Below are 20,977 nucleotides of genomic sequence, written 5' to 3'. Positions count from 1 at the left end.
GCCAATATATGTGGACATTCTGAAACACTCTTTATGGTCTGGAGGTATACACAGAACCCCTTAGTGCTAAACATGTGTACCATGCATGACAATATGGATGCTAACAGCCATGCAGATGGGTATAACACATAACGACTGGTATACATATGCCACCATAGGTTATGCATTCACACACCCCTGTCTGGCCTGACACATAATAACCACTGGTACAGGGGTGCCATGGCCACATACTACCCACTAGATATTGACATACATCTGTGCAGCATTCCACTGTGCTGTCTGACATACATGACTGTTAAGGGAGACCTGGTAGCAGTACATACAGCAAGTATATCCACATGACATCTCACTGGATAAGTGCACTAAGCTGCTAGACATGTAACAATGCACTGTGCAGGCTAGAGGCAGACTGGCTCAACACTGGCCAACATCTCCTATGGGGGAATGCACATGTATCTGCATATATAGCAGGCTCTGCAGGGATGTCACACCACAGGGTAAGATACACCTGTGTGAAGGTGCATAACCACATCCAATGTGAACCCAACCACATATGGTAAGCTAGCATAAAAGTACAATATAGATCTGTTCAACACATCCTCATATGTGCCACTCACAGACTAACCCTACATATACTGGGCTGCCATACGGTGCAGTCTGATGTCTGTCTGTGGTATGGGACATGTGTGTTTATGGCCCTACAAACATGCAAACCAATACAGTAACATACATTGTAGCAGCATGTAACATCAGATAGGACGGGACCTATAACAATGACATCTACCACAGTCTGTACACAGGCTAAAGAACATGTTCACAATACACACACTGTCGATATTCACCATAGTTACACAGACCTCAGTACTGTACAAACGACCACGGAATGTCCGTTAATGTCGTCAAATATTACCTGTACTGTACATAACGTGTAGCAGTCTGATATCTCCCTGGCTTGCTATCAGATATAATGACACTAATGATGGTGTACAGTACATATGCACCTCTAAATGCACAACATATGCACAAAGGTTGACAGAGTTGTGGCTGGAAGCACATACACAGGGCCAATATTGACATGTTGCTGTGATAACCTCATACATGTACTGTCGTAACAGGGTTTGTTGCAACATGTGTCCTATGAGGGATATGAAGTCAGTAACTGTCACGGCTTTCACCATCTGCAGACTGTAATCCTCACACTACCTTCTGCAGTTCACAGATACATGCTCTGTGGGTAACACATGACACCAAGGGCACAACACACTGCCCAGTCTGCAGACAATCCTGCAGATGTGGATTCCTCATAAACATAGAACTGACATGGCAGATATTACAACATGTAGGACAGCCATATCCACACACACACTGTTAAACCAACATTACTCCACATGCAGTATAGCAGCACGTACAGTCTGTAGTCAGGTCAGGCACATCCCCCTCCTGTGTGTTGCTCTGTTTCCACAGTGTAATTTGTTAGAGGTAAATCCCCAATCCATCTGAGATGCTGTTTGCCAAATGGCGAATCTAGTTCCTGCCCACACTGGATGTAAAGCACCAACACCAACATGATGTTCCTAGATATTGGATTGTGTTTCCATGCAATTGGCTATGGGAATGTTACCACAGCTGTTCCACATGCACTCAGTTAGAGGAGGACTGCAACTGGTGCAGAGGCCATTAGCTGATCATGACCATCACTTACAAAACACAAGCTGCTGCCTAGCAAAGCAGGTGTACAACCCACCTCCACCAGAGATAGTGTGAAAAGGAGAGACAGAGACAAAGTATGTCAGGGAAGGTGTGGGTGAGTAAAACTTAAGCATGTTTGTGTCATACACCTACCAGTATGGGGTTTTCAAACACCTGCGTGACTATGCATAGCTATCACATGATCACATGTGTATGCAGTTATAGCATGCGCCACATAGCTTAAATGTTGGTGAGCTGTCCAGACATATATGTGCTGATGAGTGACATCTGCAACACTGTTGCTATACAGTAGGTGTAGCACATGAGCCTGTCCACATGAACAAATGTCAGTGTCAACACAGCCACACTCTGTAAGGGACTCATACACATTGCCACAGTTGGCAGGGTAATGAATACACTTCCTAACCAGTTACCTTGCCACAATACAGTAATGCATATGTATCAATTGGCCCACAGGGGTTATCCTGGAGTTCTATGGTCAAAGGGTATGTGACGGTGTCTGACATTAGACAGCATGCTTCAGTATGCCAATGGGGGTGGTACTGGGTGTGAATGTGGTCAGAAGCATCATACACTACAGACACAGGGTGCTAGTACCGGCGTGCATGTGTGCATTATTTCATGGGTGTGTAGTGGTTGATGGTGCCAGATGGCTGTACAAGGCTAGGTGAGGAGTATACCTTGGCATCAGGCCACATGAGAATGGTCTGAATTATGGCTAAGGGGTATAGTGTCCGGAATGGCCCACACAGGTGGGTAGAGTATTCACCATCTAGTCACCTGGGTTACTATTGTGCATGGCCAGTGCTGTGCAATGCTTGCCATGTATGTGTTCTATATGCCATGACATGGATGGTGTTTGGGATGTGCACGTCCCACATTCATGTACAGTGGCACGTGGAAGTGTACCTAGTTTGTCTGGCCCATGTTGTGTACATAGAATGTTATCATCCGATGTGACAGTCTTGCCCTCATGTGGTGGGGCCAGGTAATGGACAGCAGGTTGACCCTGTACCTACACTGATACCATGCTACAGGTATTCCCTGGTGTCAGTGGCATTTGTCCATACAGGGCATGTGTGCAAGGCATGGTATGTCTTTGTGGATCTCATCTGATGGAACCACAGTTGTTGAAGGTGTCCAGTGGGAAACATACTGAAGGCGCACTATCTGCAATGATGTGTCTATCGTACTGATGAAAAGGGTGCCATGGCCTCTGTAGGCCACTGCATTCACACCATAGTTACGATCAGTCGCCAATATGCAGTGCACTACATACATATTGGCTGTTGCCTTGCCATGTGCGTGTGTATGAGACATGGGTTGAGAGTGTGATCTGGGTAATACTGGGGATGCTAACTGTGATTGCCTGGCCTAGATGTCACATGTATGGTTATGGATATGCACCCCAGCCTCACGGCTATTTCACAGCTGTTATCCCTGTACAGTGGACATTGTGATATGTACTAGGGCCACCATATAGGAAATTTGCAAAACCCGCTACATATTGGGCCCAGGTGTCACACACGCACACCCTCCTCCACACAGGATACGAGGTACAAAAACACACGTGCACACCTGTCATGTCCGGGAGCAGAACCCCTTCCTAACTAGTTTATTACACTAGAGCCCTATGCAGTTATAGTACAAGCCATGGTGATTGCTGCAGTACTCCTTCCCCAAAGGTGTATGTCACATTGGCTGACATCAGCAGGATTGCCAAAGTAGGGCATTTGACATGTGTTGAGTGTGACTAGCCTAAAATGCATTGCTCCCTACACAGACATTTTAACACACACAAAACATCCACAACCAACATGTGTGGGTATAGAACCCCTAACAGACATCTATAACACACTACAGCATGGAGCTGTTATAGGACACACCATGGGGATTACTGGATGACTCCTTCCCCAAAGGTGTATAACACATTGGCTGACATCAGAGGGTTGCCAAAGTATGGCATTTGAAATGTACTGAGTGTGTCTAGCCTCTAATGCATAGCTCCCCACACAGACATTGAAACACACGCAAAACATCCAGAACTGCCATGGGTGGGTATAGAACCCTACCAGAGTTCTGAATCACACTAAGCAGTACGCAGTTATGGCTTGCGCTATGGAGATTACTGGGCTACAACCTTCCCAGAGGTGTATTTCATGGTGGATGACATCAGCAGCCTTACCAAGGCAGAACATTTAAATTGTAGGGGGGTGTGCCTACCCTAAAAAGCATTGCTTTCTACACAGACATAGTCAGACACACACACACACACACACACACACACACACACACACACACACACACACACACACACACACACACACACACACACTTGTCAGGGCTGGAATTAGAACTCCTACTTAACTAATTTATCACACTACAGCAGTACACAGTTACGGCATGCACCACGGAGATTACTGGCGTATCACTTCCCCAAAGGTGTATTTCACAGTTGATGACAGCAGCACACTTGTCAAAGTGGACCATTGGAGGTTGTAGTATCTGTGAATGGACTCAAAAGCATTGCTCCCTACACTGACAAAGGAACACACACACACACACGCACACACACACACACACACACACACACACACACACACACACACACACACACACACACACACACACACACACACACACACACACACACACACACACACACTTGCCATGTCTGGGAATAGAACACCTACCTAACTAGTTTATCACACTACAGCAGTACGCAGTTACAGGATGCTCTATGGAGATTACTGGGCTACAGCTTCCCAGAGGTGTATTACTAGGTGGATGACATCAGCAGCTTTGCAAAGGTTGAGCATTTGAATTGTAGGGAGTGTGACTAGCCTAAAAAGCATTGCTCTCTACACAGACAGACAGACAGACACACAAACACACTCACACACAGTTGCCATGTCTGGGATTAGAACACCTACCTAAGTACTTTATCACACGACAGCAGTATGCAGTTACAGGATGTGCTATAGAGATCACTGGACTACAATCTTTCCAGAGGTGTATTTCTAGGTGGATGACATCAGCAGCCTTGTCTAGGTTGTGCATTTAAATTGTTGGGAGTGTGACGACCCTTACAAGCATTGCTCTCTACACAGTCAGACAGACACACACACAGGCACACACACACACACACACACACACACACACACACACACACACACACACACACACACACACACACACTCCAAGTCTGGGATTTGAATGCCTACCCAACTAGCTTATCACACAACAGCAGTATGCAGTTATGGGACGTGCCATGGAGATTACTAGGCTACAACTCTCCCAAAGGTGTATTTCACATTGGATGAGCTCAGTGGGCTTGTCATAGTAGGGCTATGAGGAGGGCAGTGTGTGTGCATGGGCCATTACCCATTCATGTAGGGGTTGACACGCCACATGCGGCCACACACAGGGTCATATTTCACAGGTACGTGTATACAGTTGCTAGATGACTACTTCCTTGTACAGTTATGTTGCACAGTTGGCACGTGTACCACATGGTCTGTAATGCTGACAGATACTGGTGGCTAGTATCTGCAGTGAGTGACATCTGCACCTCATGTGTTTGGGGCCCTTTGGCTGTGTGCTTGGTGGGACAGGCCTGGATGGCTCCTTGTCACAGTCACTCTCTTCCACACATCTATGTCCATCTACCATTGGCTTATTATAGTGTGTTGTCCTTACATAAATATCTGTATTCCTATCCAATTGTTTGTGCAAGGCATGAGTGGTGCATACTGATGAGTGTCTGCACTAACAACTGCGACTGCCAGATATGTCTGGTCCACTGGTGTTTGCAGACATGGTCTACATGTGTTTACATGTGTGAGCATGCCCAGTATGACCTTTCAGTATGTTGTTGACTTACATTGCCTTCATTTCTCTAAGTGTATGAGCATGCCCGGTATGGCCATCTGTATTGCATGTGTGGGTCAAGTCCGGGTAGTTTGTACTGCAGTGCTGACCTTTGTGTTGTACACTGACAGGTAGCATGCTGTCTCTGCAGGGTATCCATCAATCATTTGCCATGGACTTTTACTACATTTCTGCATAGTGGGGGGGGGGGCACACCTGACTGTTTCTACATTTCTACACAGGATTGGGGGGGGGGCACACCTGACTGTTACATTTCTATGTAGGTTGGGGAAGGGCACACCTGACTATTTCTACATTTCTACACAGGATTGGGGGGGCACACCTGACTGTTACTATATGTCTATGTAGGATGGGGGGCACACCTGACACTTGTACACATTTGCTGGGACTGTACTGGTATGTTGGATACTACATTTCAGTCTGTAGTCTTACCTATCATGATGGCTAGAGGCATACCAGTGTACTACAGGTCATGGCTTTGGTTGCCCTACATATTAATAGGTTAATAGGTTAATAGGTTAGTACTAGGCTAACTGCTCTTGCGAGCCATTTTAAGCCTAGCCAGTTATCCCATGTGAGATTCAAACCCTGTACCTTGTGTTTGTAAGGCAAACACCTTAACCATTAGGCCACCCTCCCAAATCCTATTGTCTGACTTCCTACCCTTTAGAACTAACATCCCACTGCCTGTCCTGCTGTGGTCTGTCTGTGTAGGCCTGGGGGGAGGTTAACCATAGCCATCATTCTGGGGCCATGGCACAGGCTCTGTTTGGGTTTGTCTACACCTGTCCTGCTGGCTGACACTGTTGTTGGATATGTGAACCATCCTGACTGGCATGTGTGGGTCATATGGACATACATGTCACTCAGTACATTTCCTGCAGTGGGTTTTGTCACCCTATGTAGTACTGGCTACTATGGTAACTCCAGTATGTGTTACAGATGTCATGGTGCCACTATGGGTGTCTACTGACTGCTGCCATAACATTCAGCCACCCAATTCCCTTGCATGCTCACATCCATACCATAGCTACAGGTAATGACACATTCTACTCCATTTGGCGATTGGTAGGTTGATTGACTTACTTTGTGGGTGTGCCAGACTTGTGGATGGTGCTGGTGGGCTGCCTATGTCAGATGCACATAGTACACTCCCTATAGATGGTTGAGCACAGGTAGTGTCATGTTTGGCATCCCTTTTACTGCATGTGCAATTCAGAGAGAGGTGTCATTCCCTGGGTCCCTACTGTGTCAGTGCATGTGCTATGCATTGCCTCTTTGCCAAGGCCAGGGCATAATGGGCACGCCTCCTTCTGCCTACTGGGGCAGGCTCATGTTGTTCCTCCTCCAGGTCACTCTGTGCCTGTGCAGGCCTTGGCATTGGTGGGGGGCTGTGTGGCCCTGCCCCATGCTGTTCCTACTGCAGCTGTTTCCCCAGGATCATATTGTGTAGCATAGCACATACCATAACAATTTGGGTACATGTAGCTGGTGAATACTGCAAGGCACTACTGGATGTATCCAGACACCGGAACCATGACCTGAGCATCCCAAATACACGGTCTATTGTGGAAAGTTTTTACTTTCCCTTGGTGGTTTTTTTTTATGAGTTCTGTCAATGCTGGAGAAGCTTATGCCGGTGATGGCTTTATGTTTGCTGATTTTCTTAAAGAGAGGGAACACAGGTTTGCTGACATGAATTTCTGGTCTGTCAATGCATCTGACTCCTGCACTGAAGATTTTGACCATTTGGAGCATCTTTTGTCTAAGGAGGTGATGGTTTCATATGATTTTAAATTATTGGAAAAATATGTCTCCTTGTGGATTACCCCCAGGAGTTTGCATATCGATAAACTGCCTGCCGGAGGTTTTGCAGATGATGAAAATGACTTATTACTTGAATGGAGACAAGAGACACATGATTGCACCTTGAACTGGCTTAAAATTCTTATGAAAAAGAATATTCGCACTGTTGATAAACTACGGGGGATATTGTTGAGCTGCAGAATAGCTTACTGTTTATCACAGTGCCTTCAAGAATATCAATGAAAAAATTAATAAGGTTGAGTCAGAGGTCCTTGTTCGTAAAAAACGTAAATTGAATAGAGATGTGAGAGACTTTGGAAATGATAAGGTGTATACCTGGCCACGTAAGAGGTGACGCTATCATCAGAAATCCAGAGTGTGCATGTCCAGGAAGGAAGTTGGGTCATGCTGTTCTTCAATGGAGACGACTGGAAGTAGGAAATGTGTGTAGTTTGAAGAAATAGGTGCAGAAAGTTCCCCGGAGAGGGCAGAATCAACAAAAAACGCTCCTGTGGCCGTAAAATCAAGTTGGCAAGTTCAGACGTGGTCATAGAAGAATTCAGGAAAGCCTTACAACAACAAAAAGTAAGGAAATATGTTAGTAATGACTTTTTGAGCTCCGCTGATATTTCTGCAAATGTCTTGGACTTTGACCCCTTGATTTTGGACAATGCCCCTCTTACTTTAAATGTGAATTCTAATTTTGTTGCAGCGTGTCGACCTGCTTTTGAGGGTGATTCAAATGTTATTAATTTATCTAAATTGTCTTTGTCTGAGGACATGCTGAATGTTTTATGTAAAGGTTCTAAATTCATTCCTACCAAACTTCTGCTGCTAGCAGACATCATTACTGAAGTTAAAAAGTTTGTTCGAAAATTGAATTTGAGGGTGTTCTTTTCTGAATATGAAAGACTTTCTGATTTAGAAACTTTGAGTATTTCTGAGAATGACGATCTATTAAATTTAAGTATTTATGATATTCCCGAATATTTTGAATTGTGTGAACCTAATGACTGTGATGGTGAAAATGGTGATGAAAGTTTTGGGGCGGGTTATGAACACATGGTTGTACCATAATTTCCTTCCAATAGCACCTTTATGCCGCCTAAACAGTCAGGTGCCATTAATGTGTTTGAACAAACAGTTTGCGCAGGAATTTGTTAATTTTTGTAAAGGTAAAATTAGTTACAATCTTAAGAAAAATGAATGGCTTGCATTGAAGGAGCTAAGATCTAATTTGGATAAAGTAGCAGTAAGACCTGCGGATAAAGGTGGTAATTGGGTTGTTATGGATATGGAACAGTACAAAGGTATGGTTCAGGGTTTGTTACAGGAAAATGTTTATGTGAAGTTATCTGGCAACCCATTGAAGCATTTTTCTGATGATCTTCGTGAATTATTGGAGAAAGGTGAGAGGCTTAGGTTTTTGAAGGCCAATGATGTTAACAAACTTACGGTGTCTGAACCTAGGCATCCGTATATCTATGCTATTCCAAAAATTCACAAGTGATTAAATAATCCACTGGGGAGACCCATCATCTCTGGCGTGGGTTTATACATAGAGAAAGTTAATACATTTTTGGATTTTCACTTTAAGAAGTACTTGATGAAGGTGCCATCTCATATTAAGAACACTAATGATGTCTGTAAGGCATTGTGTGGGATGAAGTGGAACAATGACTACTTCTGGGCAACTGTTGATGTATCTTCCTTATATACCAACATTAACAAATGTTGGGGCTTGGAGGCCATGTAAAAAATGATGGGAGTGGGTCCCCGTACTACCTTTTTGTTATCTCTTCTAGAGTTTAGTTTGACCCGTAATTATTTTATGTGGAAGAGTAACTTTTATTTACAAGTCAGGGGGACTGCGATGGGGGCAGCATTTGTCCTGTCACTTATATGGGGGAGTTCGAGAAGCAGTTCATGTTTCACAAACCCTTTTTCATCAATAATGTTGTTTTTTTATAAATTATATATTGATGATTTGATTTTTGTTTGTAGGGGCAGCCAGTCTTCATTTTTGGAGTTTATGCAGGATCTTAATGGTAACACACATGGCTTACAGTTGGTTTGGGAATGTCAGTCCCGAAGGATACCTTTTCTGGATGTTGAATTTTACATTGAGGAACATGGTACAGTGCAACATAGACCATATAGAAAACCTACTATGGTGAATAAATTTTTGCATGCTAGTAGCATGCATCCTCCCCATTTGATTAGGGCATTGCCAGAGGGTGAAATGAGAAGGATTTTCAGAAACACTTTTGAATTTTCATATCGTGAAGTATTTTTAAATGAGGTACAGGAAAGGTTATCTCGTAGAGGGTATCCTGAAGCGGATCTTTTTGGGATCAAGCATAGGCTGTGTGGGAGACGTTATGTTGAACAGCATAAAGTTGGTAGGGTATTTCAGCATCAGGATGATAATCAGAGGTTATTTTTTGTAACTAAATTTTCTAATTTCTCCAAGCGGTTAGAAAGGATTATGAGGCAATATTGGCACATCGTGATAGATGATATGCAGGTTGGTAGGCTGTTTCCCAAACACATAACTTTCTCCTATAGGAGGTTTAGTAACTTGAAGGAGTTACTTATTAAAAAGCTGGATTGCCCCTTAGCTGGAAGAGAAGTGGGTAGGTATAGGTGTGGGCATTGTTCAGTATGCAACAGAGTGAGAAATTTGCATGGTGTCAAGATTAATGACAAAAGATATTTTGCTTTTGAAAGATTTGATTGTCTTTCTTGTGGGGTCATTTATGCCATTGGTTGTGATTGTTCTTGTCCCTTTTGGTATATTGGTTTGACCGCAAGGAGGGTAAAAGTTCGTATTCTTGAGCATTTGGGTGATATCAGGAGGAGTAATTTAAATAGTCCTCCGGCTTCCCATTTTGTGTCCGTACATAATGATAGTAGTGAGCGGTTTATTTTCAGTGTGTTGGCACGTCCCAGAAATTCTGTGGGAAACTTTAAAAGGGAATTGAATAGGTTGGAACATAAAATGATAGTTAGTTATCATACATTACATCTTAGGGGTATGAAGTTGGATAGTAATTTCACTTTTTGATGTCTTTTTATTGAACTTTAGTAATTTTGTACTTTATTTATGTGATATGATTAAGCAATTGTAGTTTTTTGAATAGGTTGTTTGTAAAAATGTGTGTGGGGGGTGTTATGTCATGTTATTGTATGTTTAATTCAATTCTTTTTATGTGTTTCCTCTTCTTCAAATTAGTTTTTATAACATCTATTTGTATTTGTATTTAGTGCATGTATTGGCACTTTAAAAATTTTTTGAAAATTGATTATTTAATTAATTAACATTGTGAACAATTAGCCTAGTTGGTATATAAGGGGATGGTTTGTTGCTTTGAAATTGTTCCACTGAAGGCGAATTGCCGAGGTACCAGATCACTGAACACTTTTATTAAATGGATTTTCTTCAGCCATCTGTGTTTCTGCCAGCATTGTTGTTTTTCATTTTTGGGTGTTTTTGAATCTGGTTGTTCCTCCTCCAGGTCACTCTTGTGCCTGTGCAGGCCTGGGCATTGGTGGGGGGCTGTGTGTCCCTGCCCCATGCTGTTCCTGCTGAAGCTGTTTCCGCAGGATCATATTGTGTAGCATAGCACATACCATAACAATTTGGGTACATGTAGCTGGTGAATACTGCAAGGCTCCACCGGATGTGTCCAGACAGTGGAACCGTGACCTGACCATCCCAAACACATGCTCTATTATATGTCTGGCCTGTACATGTGCCTCATTATGGTGTTGTTGTTCAGGTGTGTGTGTGCGCATTTCTGATGGGTGTCATCAGCCATGGCTCCAGTGAGTACCCAGCCTCCCCCACTAGGTGGCCATAGGGGATGTCCCCATTGGCAAATCTCTGGTACAGCTGCGTCAGATGCCATATGTGGGAATCGTCAAATCTTCCAGGGCAGCCTGCACACACATTCATTATAATGCCCTGGGCATCAAATATGACCTGGCAGTTGATGGAGGGGATGCCCCTGTGGTTGATGTAGGCCCTACCCTGCTCACCGAGTGGTGCTTTGATGTGTATGGGCATGCAGTCTATAGCACCCACTACCCCGGGGTATTCTGCTATTTGGTGGAAGAGACGCATATTGCTGGTCAACACCTCATGGGTGTTGAGGAAACATACGTGCTTACTGGCATGTGCTGACATGGCATCCAGGAACTGGTGGAATACTCTGGATGCTGATGCTTGTGAGATCCCCACGATATCCCCAGTTGTGCTTTGGGAGGTACCTGTGGCTAGTATACCTAGGCCTACACATACCTTGGTATCCACTGTGATGGGTTCCCCTCGGTCAGTTTGGTGTGACAGGTATGGCCGGCACAGCTCAACACATTGCTGTAGGAGGTCTCTGTCCACCCTATAGAGCTCAACTATCTCCAGCTCATGTAGCCCCTGGTAGGTTACCCTGGGTCTTTACACTCTTATCCATCTCCTCACTGTGGGTTGTATGGCAGCATTCACATCCTCACCACCCTCAGCCTCTTGCACATGTTGTTCTATGTTGCCTGCTGCAGTCCTTCTCATTTTGTAGGTTTGTTAGTTAAAATGTTCCCGCTTGTATACACCAGTGGTGTAGAGTGTGGGAAAAAACAGAGAGGAAGGTGTTTGCTTAGTTTATAGTAGTGTTCTGGGCTGGATGGGTCTGCTGCCTGTGTAATTGGCCGATTCTGATATATTTCATCTGCCAGCTAAGTTAGTTCTCCTTGATTACCTTCTTACTGCTGTTTTCCTTTCCCATTGCCTTCCTGTTTAAGCCTGTGTGTGCTCCACACAAACAGAGTGCTCAAATGTTCATACTGCTGCTATTTCCTGGTTTACTTCTTTTTTGTTCCTGTACAACCCAGTGAGCGATGCGCACACCTGCTTAGGCTTTGTAAAGACTGCTAGGCAGGTTTAGACACACCCCCTAGCTTAGCTGTGCTAAACTAGGAGCAACCCTGAGCCACAGGGCTCCAATCCACTTACAGTATGTCTGACACACCCCCATGATGGCACGTACCTCCTAGGCTTGCACCAGGCTATTCGTACTCTTGCACTGTTGGGACCTGACTCACATCCTGGGGAAAACTGGGATTCACTATCTTTCCCCTCATTTGCATAGGATTGCCTGCTAATGCATAGTCACATGTCTCACACTGAGCCTCCCCCCTTAGCAACCAGTAGTCACTGGCCAGGTTGTCTTCTGCCTGCCATTGACTTGCATGGCAGAATACTGATTTTAGTTAGAATGCTTAATTTAGGTTCATTTTGTTATTTTCCCCCTGATCCCATTTGCGCCCCGCTGCCCTATGCTTAAACGTCTGAGATCGGCTAATAAAACATAAAAGTTGATTTTTAAAATTTTTGTATTGTTTGCAATGCCAATGGCCTTATACTTGGCCATTGGCATGCTTACTACATGATATGCAGCCTTTATTTGGGGCTGTCATTGCTCCGTTTTGGATTTTGCAGAAATGTATTCGGTTACTAACCGAGTACATTTCTGCTGATTGTACTAGTCCTGCACAGATGGTCGCAAGCTTCCTGGATTGCAAATTCACCTCATTTGCATGGATTTCTTCTGCAAAAGGGGTGATTTGCATACAACAGCTTCGTCCATGCAGGATTAGTGAAGGAGCTCTCGTGCACGACCCTGCAGGCTGTTCCTGGATCGCACGGCAGACATATTGCCTGTTTGAGCTCCTGCACCGATCTTGCACACCGTGCAAGCTTTTGAGAATATGGGGGAATGTTCTGAAAGGATAAAAAAAAGTGTGAAATTCAAAAGGGCAAAAAACACATTTTTAGTTATTTTTTTACAAAGGACAAGCTTCCCTGCACCCATCCAATGTGGGAGTAAGCCTTACCTCTCAACTGTCCAGATTTTTGCCTCATATTTTTGGTGTTTTCCTCATAAAAATTGTTGTTTTCAGGCAAATTTTTGAGGACTGAAGTCATTAAATAATGACAAACATTTGCACGTTAGCCTTCATATCCTTCAAAAAAATCCATATAATACAAAACCTTTTATTCAAGCAACTTTCCAAGTTTATAAGATGAATAGTTAAAATTTGTCCTTGTTTTGGGACCTTTGTCTTCCATTATTTTTGGCTTTGTCCAGATTTCTTGTGGTAAGAGGTTGAGAGATATGAGCCATATGCATCCCTGAAATTATACATACCAACTCCCCGAGTGTACCAACGCGAAAAAATGATAAATCTCCCACAACAAAGAAATCATCACCAGTGCGCAGTTAGAAACTACACCAGCAATGATTTCCTATGGGAAACAGAGTTCAGTGTTATGCTATTCATCTTTTTTTCCTATGTGCTATTGATGTTTGTGCAGCTTCACCTTGACTGTGTGTAGAGGAGTCTCTTTAACAGGCTTATCTTAAAAAGGACAGACAAACACTACTTCTGAGGTAGTGCTCTTGAAAGCCCATTATGACATGCTAAATAATGATAAAAAAGAAAGTAACCTATGATTATAAAAAAGAAGACAATATTATTTATTTTTATGCAGCACAAGCTCTATTACATACCTGCAGTAACCGGAGTATTCCTCACCAAGCAAACGCATGTCAAATACTGACAAACTACTGTTGACATATCCTTTTAAACACCTGCAAAATACAATGTCATCAGATAAACTTAATTTAACACAATTCACTGCAGACAAAATATTCAGCTTTGAGTTTCAAGTAAGGCATCATTCAAAGTATTGTATTTAATATGTGGCTTTGAATGCATTTATTTTTCTTGTATGTTAACAAACTGGAAAGGAAAGGTGACACAGAACCTCTAAATACAGAACAGAAAAAGAAATAGACATCAATATTTGATGTTAAATGTTTGTTAAGTAACAAAATGTAAAATAAAATGTTTCACTGCAAAAGTAAACACTGTTTAACAAAGTAACCGTGATGAAAGACAACATACCCTGATAACACAAAAAGCAAAAAAAAAAAAATGTCCATAATAATCATGAACGAATGCAGTGAATGCTCTCAGATGATGTCCAATTTACCTGCCAACCCACAATCCTTCATAAGCACCATAGCTAGAGGCATGGGATTGTGCATTTTTAAGTGGCATACATTCTGCAGCACAGTTGGTTGATACTGCTGCTATATAAAGATTGGTTGGACCCAGGATAAGAATTAAGAGACTGTTGACCATGCTAGCAACTATAGTACCTGATTATGACATCTGAACAAGTTATATGACCTCCCAGATGACTATATTAAAACATAGCAAGTCATGACATCCAAGCAGTTCTTTTTCACTTAATTTACAGAATTGTGCTAAAACGTACAAGTAAGCTAAATGTCATAATTGTTTCACCCAGATTTATGAGATCATAGTATATTAACTGTTCTTGAAATGATAATGGCATATGCATATGTTCATTTTCTGGAACACTGACAATTTATATTCCTTTTAAATAAGGCATAGTATTTGCAGTCAGAAGTAGATTCAGACACATATTATTAATTGTACTACAGAACACTTCAGCTGTACCCTTTTAAAATCTGTCTTATAGCATACTGCAACTGGATTTGTGCAATTTAGACAACATTTGCATGGAAACTTATTTGTATTTGTTTATTTTTTTATTTATTTACATTTTGCTCACTGAGTTAGCCCTACTGGACAGGGTCCATTTTCAGCAGGGACTTGGGAGAAAAACAATGAGCGTAGTGAAATAATTAACGTTGCAAATCAATAAATAACCTTTGCAGTTGGCATTACACAAGATAAGTTAAATACAGGAACCACATGTATGCAATATGTACAAGAAGAGAGCAGGGCATAGAGTGCACCTACTTTTATGATGGGTAGAGAGAGAAAAAGAAGACTAGAGTTGAAGTTAGTGAATAAGTAAGAGATGACAGAGATTTACTTTTGGCATTGAAATGTCTAAAAATATGTGACACAAATTTACTAAAATGCTAACTTGCAGGAAAGAACACAAATCAATGACAACAGGACTTTAAGTTTTCTTTAAAAAATGGTAAGACAGGAAATCCGTTCAATCATTGTAAGATTGATAGTGTTTAATAATGTCAAAAAAGCCTTGGTAATGGACACCTAATTCATAGTTTATCAACAGAAGAAAAAATAATTACAAGAACTCTGTCAGTTATTTCAGTCAAACCAATAAAAGTTTGACAAAGATTTACCGGGTGTGCACTGAATGAGAATTCAGATAAAGGAACATACTATATCTATTTCAAAGAAAGAAACCAAGATAAATCTGTTGCATTCCAGAGCATTATCAACCAAGTTGTTGTTGTGTCTTTCGGCTTTTCCCGGTTAGGGGTCGCTACAGCGGAACTCCGGTCCGCTAACGACTGGTAGTTAGTTTTTACGTGCCGAGTTACCAGCCCTGACGCACAGCCTTCAACGAAGATACACCCATTCACGCATGTCTCCATGCAGAAGACACTCTAGCTGAGAATCGAACTGGACAGCGTCTTACTGTGAAGCGACAATGCTACCGCAGCACCACCATATCAACCAAGTAGTGGGCAAAGTAAGACACAACAATAACAACTCTTCAAACCAATCAAACTACCTTGATAGGCAAATACTTTTTTTTTTGCAAACGATTTCAAATTTATCATCCAAAAATGCTCCGAAAATAACATGTTACCAGCACAATAACTCATTTTTACCTCCCAACATGTAGCAGTAAAAACCACAAATAAGATAATAAGTCACTCTCAGTGGACAGCTTTCTCCCAGTTTACTTCAAGAGGCTATTAAGTTACAATGACTATCCACTGATGCTACTTTTATACAGAAACCTCATTAAAGGAATTTGTCTATCACTTTGGAAACAATCCAGAATTATTCCTTTATTTGAAAGGCATGAGCAACACAAACAGAAAAATATTAAGTCCATTACTGGAGATCCTGGAACAGATAATGCAACTTCAACTGACAGAATACCTAATTTAGCAGAATTAGCTTACAAATACACAATGCAACTTCTAGCCAAGACAAAAGATGCAGTGAAAGAGTCAAGCATGTCATTACCAACTGTGATAATGGTCTTAGCACTGCAGCCTTATTCCTGGATGTCTTAAAGGCATTTGATGTTATTAGCTGCCCTACTCTGCTGCAGAAACTTCATTCAGTTGGATGCAGTAAACCTGTAATATTGTGTATAAGGCAATACCTCATTGCTTTAAATCCATCATAGTAGTTCCACAGGGGTCTGCATTAAACCCTCTACTTTTTATGATCTTAACAACTAAAATGCATTTGCATGGCAATCTGTTTGCTTCGTAAAGGTCCCTAAAATGTTACTTGAAGGAAAGGAACCTAAAATCAATGACAGCACTTTGATTATTCTTAAAAAAATGCTTAAGAGAGGAAATCAACTCAGTCACTGTAAGACTTGTTTTACATTCCTGGTCATCCATTCATCCTAAGGTCTTCGGGTAGAGTTCTAAGGGCTTGCTCCCTAACAAAAGCATCTGAAAACATTTCAGATGTGGTGACCTTACATCCACTGACATATGTGTAAAAATATGTGCTGATTTCTGCAATATACCCAGTCATACTTTGATCTGCCTTTTTCCTGTATTCTCTAAACTTTCTTTTCAACCCTAGTATCAGTTTGAAACAATTAAGGAACCTTTTTTTAACTTTGGCATAATTTAAAGAGTCTGCATCACTGAGTTTAGAAACTGCATGCACTGATTTACACAGCAGCAGATAAGTTAAAACTAACTGTAGTCAGCTTGGTGCTGAATACACACCTTTTCAAAGACCCTTATAAAACAATCCAAATCACCCCTCTCCTTATATTGAGGAAGATGTTTTTTACTGATCTGGGCTGCCTATGTGTGATTTTTCACCTCCCCATGACTCATGTGCTTCTGATATAAGAAGATCATTTTATTTTCATACTGGTATTGCTTCCATCTCTGCTCTCCTCTACTAGTTGTTACTTTTGCTCAGTTTCCTCATGTTCTGTGCGTTTCATTTTCAAGTGCCAGTATCCGTACTTCCATTTGGGCTTTAGAGTACTTCTGGGACTTCTCCCGGTCTGCCTGTTTTTGCACACATGCTCCATGCTGCATTCTGGGCAAAGCTGCCACCATCTTCTACACTGATGAATTAACCTATTAACCTGCTGGATTCCTCTGGCTCTACATTCCTTCTTCAGCAGGGCAACTAACATTTTACCACAGTTTTCAGAAGAGCTCATTTTTGCATGTTCCTAAACTAATTTGACTAAAACAAAAACAGCTGCTGTAGGCAACTACACCTCTGTAAATTTTATTTTGTAGCTGAGAGGATTATCACACAAACCTTTGGTGACAAAGTTGTTTAAGTTGAATAATTACAGTTACAGCATCCCAAAAGTGCTATCAAATGTGACTATGCAACTACAACTACCTCTAATGATATGGTACTATTATAAAACTGTCACCAGTGTTACACGAGATGGCAGGATGCCACCCACTGACATCAAAATGGCGGGCATTGAAGTGGTTTGAGTCTCACCCCTACCAGACAAGAGTAAAGTAACAGCAAGAATACATAAACAAATACGTTTCAATAACTGGTTTACAAAGTGCATCCTAAATTCAAAATAATAATAAAAGGGATATGGATTATTGTCATAGGTATGGGCTTCCAACCTCAGTAATGAGACTGAGCTGCATTGCACACAGACCTTACAGAGCTGAGTCTTTGGCCAAACACTCCCACAAGGCTCTGTCTCATCACTTTCTCTGTAAACCAATGCCTTCCAGGTCCTTTATCTACAGTAACTGCCTTTCACACAAAGTACCATTTATATACACACACAGACACACACACACACACACACACACACACACACACACACACACACACACACACACACACACACACACACACACACACACACACACACCTACACAATTCTCAGAGAAGGCTGGCAACATTCTCTAATTTCTCACAGCCTTCTTCCTGATACAGTAGTACTGCCACCACCACCCCAAAAAAATTCAGAGACTTCCAGTTACTTACTGCTCTTAAATCAAGCCAGATATCAAATACACCAGTTAATATTTCTTTCACTGCAAGCAGCTTTTAAGCAGTCTAATGGGAAACATGTGCCATACAGCTTGCTAACCAACAGTGTAAATAACAATTGCCCTCTTCTTTGATAAATTACAGTGCATAATTATACTTATAAATGCCAGCCACATGAGCTTAAAGGTAACTAAACAAAAATATTTAAACAATAAAAAAATAGTGCAGATATAGAGTAAAGTCTCTGTAGGCTGAAACACACAGAAATAAAGTAAAAGGCAATAAACAGTCAGGATGCATACAGAAAAATCTAAGCTATAGATATCCTAGTTCCCTGGATAGAGCTTACTGCAGAAATACTAACCTTAGATAAAGTAACTATTACTCACAGATGGTTCCATACAAACAAGGTAGCATCTATATCTATAATGAAGTTTCCTCAGCTCAATGTCCATGATATCATTGTCTTATTGATGGAGAGCAATTAGTTAGACTGGTTCGTTTACTCACCATAGCATACATATGGTTTGAGAATACATAGTCATGTCTGTTACCTTTGAATCATAAATCCACACTGGTCTTTAAGTGATATGCAAGTCACTGAGTAATTACATTTTAAAAGAGTAGCATATCCTGGTAATTTATTTTCGTTTATCACATTGGTAATAGGAGACAGCAAGTATGGGGATCCAACCCCTTCAAATACATTCTTTATTATTTGATAGTCAGAAAGACAAAAAGTCACACAATCTTTTAGCCATGGGAAGAATACACTGATTATAGATGAGCAAGAGAAGAGAAGAAGAAGAAAAATACATTACATGTTTATACTACGTGTTTAACTGTTTCCTTTAGGTTCATAGGTAGGTACTAGGTTATTGGCTCTAGAGCCTACATAAGCCTAGCCAAAAGGTATCCTGGCTTTCGCCACCCAAGAAAATTATTTTCCTGTGCCCCTGTTGAGCAGATTCACAGAAGCGATCCCCAGGGTGAATTTCCTATCTCCCATCCAATCATCAAGATTTTTCTTGAAGAGTGCTAATGAGGAGGTTTGTTTGATATAGATAGGTAGTTTGTTCCAGATTATGGGAAGTCTCTGGGACAGGAATCTATCCCTCCAGCATGTTCTGCTTATTGTGGTGACAAAATTTAGGTCCCTAGAGTATGTAGCTTGGAGGGATTGCGATTTCTTTAAGTGGAGCATGTCCAGCAGCTCTGGGTTTGACATAGCTTTGTATGTTTGGCAGAGATCTCCTCCGAGTAGGTGATATGCAACGGAGTAAAGCTGGAGTTTTTTGAGATGGTCTGCATAGGGCATCTGTTTGATGCTAGTAATCCTCTTTGTGAGGTACTTCTATGGCCTTTCCAGTTGTTGTAGATGTCTTATGCGGTACATACCAAAAGGGGCATTGTACTCTATAATGGGTCTAATGAGTGATGAGTAGAGGGGGACAATGAACTCTTTTTTCCTGGATGAGAAACCTTTTGTGATGAGGTGTGCCACATAGAAGAATTTCCGGACTACTGTGGCAATGTGATTATCAAAGGAGAGACCACTGTCCACCTGTGTCCCAAGGTCTCATCACACTTTATGTGTTAAGTAGACTACCACCTATGTGGTAGTTCATGGGTACAGAGTTTTTACCAAAAGGGATGACAATGCACTTTTTGGCATTGAGCTTGAGGCCATGGCTTTGACACCAGGCATCTGTCTCAGTGAGGCCCTCTAGTAGGATGTCCACATTGTTAGGAGTTTTGATTATGGCTCCTAGTTTGCAGTCATCTGCGAACTTTGTTAGCCAAAGACCTTCTGTGTTAGCCTGTACTTCAGAGAAGTAGATACCAAACAGGAAAGGACCCAGGACTGAACCCTGTGGTACCCCACTTGTCACTGGTCTGAGGTTGGATTTGCAGTCTGCTACTTTCACAATGTGGGTTCTATCAGTGTGCCAGTTGGCAACCCATCTTGTGACATAGGGATTTATTCCAAGTTTAGTGAGTTTATCTATAATTCCAGAGTGGGGGATGGTGTTGAAAGCCTTGACAAGATCTAGATAGGCTGCGTGAAACACCTTACCCTCATCTACGGCTTTGGTGACCGTTTCAAAGAAGTCTATCAGGTTTAGGAGACATGATCTGCCTTTTACAAACCCAAACTGGGTGGGGTCCAGAGTTTGGAGATTACCAATGTCATTGTTTATAAGTTCCATGATGATACTATAGCCTTGCAGACCAGTCTCGTCAGGCTAATGGGGTGGTATTTCCCAGGGTCCATGGTGGCTCCCTTTTGTGGAGTGGGATAACTGTCACTGTGTGCCATTCAGTGGGCACAAAGTCTGAGGTGAGGCTATGACTGAACATGGTACCTAGGTGGGCTGCCAGTTCATTCTGTAGTTCATGTAGAACGCAACCTGAGATGTTGTCAGGTCCCATGGATGCTGTGTTCTTGGCTTTGGAGAGTGTTTTTTTACCTGTGCAGCTGTGATTACAGGAACTTCTCATTCTTCTG

At 42.0% G+C, this 20,977-nt stretch overlaps 1 protein-coding gene across 1 annotated transcript in view; it reads right to left on the bottom strand.

Moving 5' to 3' along the window:
- The window catches only part of ANO3 (anoctamin 3), a 3,574,693-nt gene that overhangs the window by 23,628 nt on the left and 3,530,088 nt on the right, over positions 1-20,977 (bottom strand). Inside the window, exon 25 of the mRNA XM_044059352.1 lies at positions 13,974-14,054. Within this exon, the coding sequence (XP_043915287.1) occupies positions 13,974-14,054 (81 nt within the window). The remainder of the gene's footprint in view (positions 1-13,973; positions 14,055-20,977) is intronic.

Source organism: Protopterus annectens, chromosome 17.part0 (assembly GCF_019279795.1).
Source record: "Protopterus annectens isolate FY-2018-M chromosome 17.part0, PAN1.0, whole genome shotgun sequence".
Classification (NCBI taxonomy): domain Eukaryota; kingdom Metazoa; phylum Chordata; order Ceratodontiformes; family Protopteridae; genus Protopterus; species Protopterus annectens.
The sequence above is the reverse complement of the archived record's forward strand: the minus strand, read 5'-3'. Positions and strand labels throughout refer to the sequence as shown.